The sequence below is a fragment of the Octodon degus genome, unplaced genomic scaffold (genome assembly GCF_000260255.1).
Source record: "Octodon degus isolate 3935 unplaced genomic scaffold, OctDeg1.0 scaffold00243, whole genome shotgun sequence".
NCBI classification, from domain to species: Eukaryota; Metazoa; Chordata; class Mammalia; order Rodentia; family Octodontidae; genus Octodon; species Octodon degus.
Genome location: NW_004524819.1, coordinates 1,334,611 through 1,345,422, shown reverse-complemented (window position 1 = coordinate 1,345,422; position 10,812 = coordinate 1,334,611). Strand labels below are relative to the sequence as shown.

At 36.5% G+C, this 10,812-nt stretch overlaps 1 protein-coding gene across 1 annotated transcript in view; it reads right to left on the bottom strand.

Moving 5' to 3' along the window:
* Positions 1-388: 388 nt before the first annotated feature.
* Xk (X-linked Kx blood group) overlaps positions 389-10,812 on the bottom strand; it is an 85,766-nt gene continuing 75,342 nt past the window's right edge. The window contains exon 3 of the mRNA XM_004645913.2: positions 389-3,220. Within this exon, the coding sequence (XP_004645970.1) occupies positions 2,397-3,220 (824 nt within the window). The 3' untranslated portion in view covers positions 389-2,396. The remainder of the gene's footprint in view (positions 3,221-10,812) is intronic.

Genomic DNA, 10,812 nt, shown 5'->3' with positions numbered 1-10,812 from the left:
ATCTTCTGTTAATTAGGAAATAACCAAAAAGGGTGTCTTACTATCTTATAACTATTTTACCTACAGTTGTTATATATTTTCAAAGTTATTTTACTGTGCTACAATTGTGTTTCTATGCTCATAAAATGTACATGGAAATGTACATTGTGTGAATTATCTTATGTATGCTTGCTGTTTATTTAGGTCTATGAAAAACTGGGTAACAGCTGGCCAAATAGCTCAGGGGATTAAAGCGCCTGCTTAGGCAGAGTGCAGGGGCCAGGGTTAGATCCCCAGTGTGCCATGCCAGCCCCGCCCCCGGGGCACACTGAGACCGCAATTGACACTGGGCGTTGTGGTGCGTGCCTGTAATCCCAACGCTAGCAAGGCTGAAAACATGAGAATCACTACGAGTCCTATCTATGTAGTAAGACCCTATAGACCCTGCACTAAATACATTAAAAAAAAAACAACTGGGTAAATGGTCATTGATGACCTCAGTGGAAAAACATGGACAATCCTGAGTTTTATCTCACTTCATTAAAAATAGACAAAAAGATCTATTGTCTGGGCATTCTTACAAAATTAAACCACAAATATTGACAAACGAAGACAATTTCCAGCAAGGAAAATCTTCTCATAAAACAAAATTTGAGTTTCTATAGTTTAAGACAGAACTGATATATATCTATAGAATAGCATTAAAATATTAAATAACATGAATGATTTGTGGAAGAATATTTACTATTTTACCCATAGATCCCTGAATGAAATGGAAATTGATGACCAAGTTGTGTCTTCATTCATGTTTATGAAATTACTTATTAATTTGAAAACACAATTATAAAGGAAAGTTAGCAGAATTGTGATTGTCAAATAAATATTTTGTAGGGCCATAAAGTCAGAGAAGGGGACCCCAGTTCCATCTAGTAAAGTCTATAAATGGAGTTCTCTTTGTAAATTTGTCAGATTTTACTATAGTACTCACGGTAAATTAGTATATTCTTTATGGTTCTTTGTTTCCAGGTATTTCATTAACAAGATTTCAGTGGTAGAAATAAATAGTATGGGTTCCAGGCACTTTCTAATTGAGGATATGCTACAATACTCTCTCTTCTTTAATGAAACAAATAGAATTTCAGAGCTAAGGAAAAATCATACAGATAATAAAGTGGTATAGGAGAATAAAACTGTAGACTTGGTTCAAATTAATTCACAGTTATGTAAAATCAAAATGCATGCCATGAAAAACAAAAACCTGGTCATTTCAGCTCTTTCTAAAATTCAAAAACTTCTAATATCAATCACTAATTAGAGTTGATGGTGAGAAAAGCATTTTCTTTTCAAATAGTGAAAATTAAATACCCTATAAACCTACATGGGGTGAGAGACTTCCACAGGATTTCCCAGAAAAATTTAACTGAGATAACTCATCTAAAATATTTCTGATAGGCAAAGGAGAGGGAGGTGGGTGTGAAGGCTATGTTTTTTTTTCTTTTTTGTACTGAAAATTCAAATCCTAGAAAATTGTATTATAATTTCACCAGAACTGTAGGACACAACTGAATCTTAAGTAGGTTGAAGCCTACTTTGCAGCAGATTACTACCTTTAAACATTCAAAGATTCTGAGAAGGTAAGAATTCTACTTATACAACCCTCCATTAATTTGATATTTTAGCAACATCTTGCTCTTTCTAAAATTCAAAAATTTCTTCAACATATGGAAGGAAACATTTTTCCTAAAATTCTAGGGCTTCTATACCCAAATTTAGAACTCAATTTTGCAGCTATGGATGCTACGGAATAAAGATGCCAAATCTAGTCTCTTGAATCAATTACAGAGAATATGCCATGGAGGCTACTGTTGGTTATGTACAAATATCCTTAATGAGATGAAAATGGAACACATCTCTATTCAAAAACCAAACTTGAACAGCCTTCACTATAAGATAAGAATGATGTTGCTGATGGCAAAATCCCAGTCAGCTTCTCTGATCATCAGGATGACTCTTGGGTGAAAACCTGGTTGGGGGTAATAAATCATCAGGCTACCCAGACCAACAATCCAGAAAACTGAAAAACAGTCCCCTTTCCTCATTCTACCTGATAGATGTAAACAGCCCAATTCAAACTTTAGGGGTACTTTTGTCAGTGAACCAACCAGTAAGGCCTGTAAGAACATAACATGGTCACCTCTGAACTATCGTGCATTAGGCTGCCCCTTCAACATGCAGGTATTCCTGGCTTCTCCTCATAGTTCCCACATACCCAACAACTCAATAATACAGCAGCAGCTCACAAGGAGTTGACAGCCAACTTTCTGCCTTTGTCCCTGTGCAGGGCTCCTTATATGTATGAAGAACAGGTATCAACTCAGAAAACACCATGGTTGTGCCCTGAGAGACCTCAGGTCATATTAAACAGAGCACAGATCATTAGCACTCATCTGAGTGGGATCAGGACTTATTTTACTGGTAGAAGGTGTCTCATCTTGGTCTCTGGAAGATGTTAAGTTTGCCTTTCCTACTGACTCAGAGGTACTCTGCCACCTGCAGGTGCAGCAGAGACACCTAATGAATGCCTGAAAGCTTTCAGAAACACTGGAGGAGAAAAGCCTTTTGCAAGGGTGAAAGAACTGGTAGAACACAAGCATGAATAGAATAGCTGTGCAGTACCCAATGAGAAGCTGCAGAATCAACAGAGGTGCACACACATACATGTAGATGTCAGTCTTGAAAAGATACCACAGGAGCAGGAGGATGGCATTTTCAACGAACCTTGTCATATAGTACGTCAGTAGCTGGTACCAGTTATGGGACTTGCTGATGAGGTCAGGATTGTTGATTTTCAGCTGTACAGCTGACCAGCAGAACATGTTGATACCAGCATAGAGTAAAGTAAGGAAGCACAACACAATGGCAGTGCCCACCCGACTGAGGGCCTTCTCTATGTTCTCAGGAAATGGAGAGTCACTACACCAGAAGAGGATCCAGGGATACAAGAAGAAGCTGACGAAGTTGACAAGAATGACAACCACCACCCAGGTCTTCATGATGGAGGTAAAGAGGACCAGGACGATGACTCGAGTGGCAATCTCAAAGCTCCTCCAGAGGAAAATGCAGACATAGGCCAGTGGCTTCACTTTGACTTCATACTCATCGTACTTGATTTTGATGGCTAGAATGTTGCAGCGCAAGGCTCCATAAACAATGGACAACATGGACAAGGTCATTAAGAAGCCTGGAGAGAGAAGAGAAAGAGCACTGTCAAATCTCACCTCTACCTTATTGTGGCAATCTGTCACTCTCCTGCCCATGGACTCTTCATGCCCAGGATGACCTCCAGCTCTCAATACCTGCACCCTATGCCTAAGGACTTTTTCAGAAGCCTACTCTTATTAAATTCCTGGCAGGATGAAGTGCCAAAGAATTAATGCCCCAGGAAAGCCCTCAATAATACCCCAATTATACCCTTGAGAAGAACTGGTATATACATACCCTAGAAGAACCTATATGCATACCCTAGGTTCTCTATTCCTTGGGTAAAATGACTCTGTGGCATGTGTTTATACCATTTGCCAGTGACTCCTTCAAGAATTAACTTCTAGACACCTACTGTGATATTTGTCAAATAATTCTTCCTTGATTGTCCTCCTTTCCCTGTCTCTTAGTAACTATCGTTACTCTAATTAATATATCCCTTACACAGTTACTACTTTTGAGTAAGAACACTGAAGACATAGTCCCTCAGTAAAGTTTGAATATACACTTCACTATAATTAACTGTAGTCACCATAATATACTTTAAGTCTTAAAACCTATTCATCCCACCTAACTGAAATGTTGTATCCTTTTGAACATTATTTTCTCCTCTAACCAACTCCTACATACCCAGATAACCAACATTTATTTTCATGTATTTTACTGTTTTAGGTTTCATGTATGAGTGAAAAAAATTTTCTTCTGTTGTTAATTTATTTCACTTAGTGTAATGTCTCTGTGTCCATCCATGCTTCTGCAGAAGACAGAATTTGCTTCTTTTAATAGATTGAGACATGAGCCCAGCAGCCAGTCCCAGCCAGTTGAGTTCGAGTTTTGTAGAACTAGGCATGGTGAGTTGAGACATACAGGAAGGCCCAACAGGGCCCAGAGTGAGACCCAGACTAACGGGGAGGATCTTTGCAGCACACAGGTGGCAGGAGGTAACTTGGGTTAACTAGTCTGCCTGGAAGACTCCAGGTACATGAAAGGGAGGTACACAGACAGAAATCAGGGGAACTAATTTAAATACAAATTCCCAATTTATGATCTGCTTTTTCATATAGCTATAATATTTGTTCCTATGCTTTAAAGTACAAAACAATCAGTTAAAAAAACTTTGTCAATTTCTAAATTTCACTAGCTGCTATTAATATTGCTAATTGTACTACTGTAAATAGGATGCTGTATCTGCCTTAACCACATGTTCTCCCTTACCTAAAAATATTGGGAGGTGGTTGGGTAATTACCTCGCCAAAGCCCTATATTGAAGGACAGAGGACAATGCCAAAGAGAAACTAATACCCCACTCTCAATCAACAGAAAAGGCAAAATCTTGAGACACACACAAAATAATAATGCCTGACACAGGAGAGTTACCTAACGAATAGACCCTTTATAGAGAGGCTCTGTTTGCAGTGACACAGCTAAGTACTATCAAATTTTCACAAAAAATGTCACAGAAATAAAAATAAATAGTCCTCTCTGAAATAGAAAATGACAAAAAGGAGAAGCAAAATGCAATCTCAGGCACTGAACTCACCTGGAAAACAAACCCAGCAGACATCAGTATAGAAAAAAATGCAAGTCATATACCTGAAATCTCTAAAATAATAGCAACTGAAGTAAAGGAACAACTGCAGAATGGTATAGAGGAAATCAGATCAGAAATAATCTCACAGATTAAAAAAAAACAAGATAACTACAATGAAAAAGGCAGCCCAGATAGCTCAGCAGACTAAAGTCCCTGCTTAGGAAGCACAGGGACCAAGGTTCAAACCCCGGTATGCTGTGCTAGCCCACACCCCAGGCCACACTGAGACTGCCAATGAGGCTGGGTATAGTGGTGTGTGTCTGTAATCTCAGATCTTGGGAGGCTAAAAACAGGAAGATCACTATAAGTCCAATCTGTGTAGTGAGACCCTGCAGACCTTGTACTAAATACATAAAAAAAAATAAATAAATAAAAACTTTACACTGAAAGAATTACTAAGTGTTTTTAAAGAAGACATTGATAAAAAATACAGCAGAGTAGAGAAATGATGGAAACCTTGAATGAACAACATAGGAAACATAGAATGCATGAAACAGATTCAAAGAGCTATACAGGAAATTAAAAACTCCATGAAAAGCTGGCAAAACTGTCTCAGTGAAAATGAAGATAAGACTTTTACACAATGAAGACAGCATTGCAGCTAGTAAATAGGTAAGGAAAGATCTCTTAAAAACAAGATGGATCCAGAAAATAACAATTCAACAGCTGCAAGTCAATGCAAAATGAACAACATGAGACTAATAGGCATTAAAGAGAAAGAAGGAAGTAACATGAACAATATAAAAAGAATATAAGGAATTTTTTTTGTGTGTGTTTTGCTCCTTGAATGCCTTCAGGGCACTTTTGCATGGCTGGAGTGTTGTAGGGATCGAACTACAGCAAACTGAGGCTGCCAGCATTGTGGAAGCAGCCACTTAAAGAACTGAGCTAGGGCTGGGCCCCCATAAAAAGAATATAAATAGGAGAAAACTTCTCAAATATGGGGAAACAATCTGACATTGAGGTAACTGAGGCATACAGAACTCCAAATAATATCAATCCAATTAAATCTCCACTCAGACATATAATAATCAAGATCCCGGAAATTCAGCACAAGAACATAATAAAAATGCTACATAGAAAAAACAACTCACATTTAAAGGTAAACCTATCAGAATGACAGCAGATTTCTTAGCACAAACCATTAAGTCAAGGACAGCACGTAGCGAAGTATTCCAAGCCCTCCAAAAAAAAAAAAAAAAAATTCCAACCCAGACTGATATACCATACTAAAATATCTTTCAAAATTAATGGAGAAATAAAATATTTCCATGATAAAGAACAACTAAAGAAATTCATGATGATGAAACCACCTCTACACAGAGTACTAAAAGATATTCATGAAAGGGATCAAAATGACCACAACTCAAAGAACAACAGAAAAAACTCACCACACAAGGTAAACAATTAGAAACATGGAAAAGTACGGAACCAACATCATGAAAATAACATGAAAAACATAAGCCAATATACATCAATTATAACCTGCTACATGATTCATGATAAGATCTCTGAGGACGAATTTCAGGGAAAACAAAGAAGAGGATGTTCACCTGGCAGCAAACTGTCAGAACAGAACAATCACAGCTGTTTTCTCAGAACTGTCTCAAGAAACCAGAGGAGGAAATCTTGTGTATCTTAAAGTTTAAGGATAACTAATAAGTGAATGATCAGGATCTCGTGATTTAGTGGAATTCTTGTACACTGACCTTTGCCAATGATTGATATTTTATAAGTTTCTCAATAAATATGCTGTGCATGCTCAGTTCAGGGCTCAGAGAGACAAGACATCTGTGACCCCTGTTGCTGATTTCATCCAGCTTTGCTGTCCTTCTTGTGGTTCCAATAGTTCTACAAAAATAACAACCAATGTAAGTAGACTCAATTCATCAATTAAAGGAAATACATTGGCTGAGTGGATTAGGAAACAAAATCCAACAATATTCTATACACAGAAAACATATTTAAACTAAAAAAAATTAAAGGCTGAAAGTCAAAGGATGGAAAACAATACTACATGCTCCAGGAGCTCAGAATAAGGCAGGGGTAGCAATTCTGTTTACAGACAATCTGAACTTCAAGAATTTTCAAATGATATAGAAAAATTCACTACATACTTGTTAGGGTAAAACTTCAAAAAGAAGAGCTAATGGTCATAAATATGTATTCACCACCTATTGGAGCACTCAACTATATAAGATAAATTTCAAAACACATTAAAAATGAATAATAGAATTTAAGAAGGAACCTTAACATCCATTATCTCAAAAAGATAGGTCAAGCAGACAAAAAATTAGCAAAGACATAGCAAAACTGAACTACACCATTGAACAAATGCACTGAATGGAGATTTACACTGAAAAATATTTGTATACACATTCTTTTGAGCTGCACATTGGATATTCTCTAAAATAGACTACAAACTACTCCATAGATCATGCTTAAGTAAATGCAAGAAAACATAAATTATCCCATGCATATTATCTGACCACGGTGCAATCAAACTAGAAATTAACAACAAAAGAAACCACAAAAACCCCAGGAACATATGGAAATTAAAAAAACACTCTCATCAACAACCTATGGGTTACATATGAAATTAAACAATATTTACAATCAAATGAAAATTCAAACACAAATTACAGGAATTTGTGGGATGCAATGAAAGCAGTTTTCAGAGGGAAATGTGTATCAACAGTTAGTTTGAAAACCTTTACTCTCACAGGATCAAAGACATAGAAGAAATGGAAAGATTCCAAAATAGGTACAAATTACCAAAACTGAATCAAGAAGATACAAAAACTCTGAATAACCCAATATCAACTAATGAAATTGAAAATGTAATAAAAAAACTTATAAAGAAAAGCCCAGGTCCTGATAGATTCACAGCTGAATTCTACAATAAATTAATTTTAATTTATGTATTTAGTACAGGGTCTACAGGGTCTCACCACATAGAACGGACTTGTAGTGAGTATCCTGTTTTCAGCCTCCCAAGCGCTGGGATTACTGGCATGCACCATCACACCCAGTATCAATCACCATCTTAGTATGCCCCAGGGGTGGGGCCAGCATGATATGTCAGGGATCGAACCCCAGTTGCTATGCACTACCTAACCAGGTCTATAATAAATTTAGGAGTAAATTTAGGGAAAATTAATCCCAATATGCCTCAAACTCTTCACTGAAATTGAAAAGTAAGCAATATTCATTCCTGGAGGCAAGTATTGCTGTGACACCAAGAGCAATGAGAGATTCAACCAAAAAAAGTGAATTACAGGTGAATTTCTCTCATGAATATACATGCCTAAATATTGAATAAAATTCTAGCAAATAGAATGCAGCAAGGCATCAGGAAGATTATATACAATGAACAGGTTAGAGTCATCCAAGAGATGCAACATATGTTAATCTATTAATGTAATACTCTATATTAATAGAGCCAAAACAAAAAAATCACATGATCATTTTAATAGACATGAAAAGGCTTTTTGACAAAGTCCAAAATTCATTCATGAGCAATGCCTTACAGAAAGTTGGAACAGATGACCTGTTCTGATAAAAGTACATCTGATAAAAGCCATCTATGACAAACCAACAGCCAATATCATTCTAAATGGAGAAAAACTGAAAATTTTTACTTTCAAATCAGATACAAGACAAGGATCTCCACTATGACCACTCCTGTTCCACATAGTTCTGCAAACAGTGGCCAGAGCCATTAAACAAGAGAAAGAAATAAAAGTAATTACAATAGATAAGAAAGAAGTTAAACTATCATTATTCGCAGATGACATGATACTCTACATGGAAAACCCAAAACTATCCACCAGGAAGCTCCTAGAATTAATAAAGAAATTCAGGAGCATAGCAGGCTAAAAAAGGAATACCCAAAAGTAAATAGCATTCCTCTACACAGACAACAAACTCACCGAGAGACAAATTAGAGAAATAATACCCTTCACAATAGCATTCTTAGAAATAAAATATTTAAGAATTAATCTAACATATACATTGAAAATTATGATGCTCTGAAAAAAAGAAATCAAAGAGTATTTCAGAAAGTTGAAAGATATTCCTTCCTCCTGGATAGGAAGAACCAAAATTGTGAAAATGGCCATTACTCCCAAAATTGCTATAGAGATTCAATGTGATTCCTGTCAAAATACCATCAATGTGTCTCACAGATCTAGAGAAAAACTTCTCACAATTTGTTTGGAACCACAAAAGACCTAGAATAGCAAAAGCAGTGCTGAGCAACAAAGGCAAACTATGAGGCATGACAATTCATGACTTGAAATCATACAACAAAGATACTGTGATAAAACCAGAATGGTACTGGCCAAAAAAGAGATGCAAGGATCAAGAGAACAGATTAGAAGATGCAGATACATGTACATACACACTTAGAAATCTGATCTTTAACAAATGGGCAAAACATGTTCACTGGAAGAAAGATAGCATCTTTAACAAATGGTGGTCGAAAACCTGGCTCTCCACATGTGGAAAACTAAAACTAGACCCAGGTCTATCACCATGCACTAAACTAAAGTCAAACTGGATTAAGAATCTAAACATTAAAACAGAGACACTAAATCTACTAGAAGAGAAAGTAAGTTGAAATCTTGAAGACATGGGGTAATCAAAGAGTTCATGAACAAAAACCAAACTGCATTGGAACTATTTTTTAGAATCAACAACTGGGATTACATTTTATTGAGAAGTTTCTACATGTCAAAGAAATCTCCAAAAGAGTGAAGAGACAACCTACAAATTGAGAGAACTCTTAAGAAACAATCACGGAGACAAAGGACTTCTATCTAAAATACATAAAGAACTAAAAAAATATCAGGCCTACAAAATTCAAAAACCCAATCCACAACTGGGCATCTGAAATGAATACACAGTTCTTAGAGGAAGAAATACAAATGGCAAATAAATACATGAAAAAATTTCCATAGTACTGCTCATTTGAGAAATGCCAATTAAAACACTGAAGTACCATTTCACCCCAGAAAGAATTGTTGTCATAAAGAAATCAACTAATAACAAATGCTGGATATGCTGTGGGGAAAAAGGAACCCTTCTCCACCATTGGCAGGGATGTAGACTGGTACATCCCCTCTGGAAATCCTTGTGGAGACTCATCAAAAAACTAGGACTGGAAATCCCGGTCAATCCAGCTATTCCTCTACTTGGCATTTTCCCCAAAGAACTGAAAATATTTATAGCAGCACAATTTGTGATAGCCAAATCTTGGAAAAAATCAAGATGCCCATCACCTGAGGATTGGATGAAAAAGATGTGGCATTTTTATACAATGGAGTATTACTCAGCTATAAAGAAAGATAAACTTGAAGCCTTTATATTGAAGTGGATTCTACTTGAAGATGTACTCATAAGTGAAATAAACCAGACACATATGTGTAAATATCATATAGTTTCCCTAGTATAAGAACTCAAAAGAAGAAATACAAATAGAAAGGAATAATATAACTAAAAGGAAAACAAGAACTTGAGGACTAGACGATGAAAAGAGAGGAGAAGAGCTAGGAAACATGACAGGAGCAAGCCATACTGTTATATGTATAAGATGGGTAAGGCAACGATCCTGAGAATCTTCAGAAGATTTTTGAATCTAGTATTTAACTGGAATGATTCTCACCCTGACTAACTATATATACAGACACCTGTGAACTAAGCAACTGTCCTGAAGATTGCAATTTGTAATAGTAGGTCCATGCTTGGAGTGCCTGTCATTCTGGTCTTCTGAATACGGGCTGCCTGTCATGACAAGCCACTTGCTGCCATGCTGTCTCTCGGGTAGAAGACTGTTCAAAAAGAAGGGAGTGATGAATGAAGGCAGGAGACAGGAAAAGGAATGTTGCGGGACTGTCCTGCTACAAGGTTGTATATGGTTAGATTTTTGGACTTATGTGTAAACATAAGAATTATATAATTCTTTATGCCTATTTTTAAAA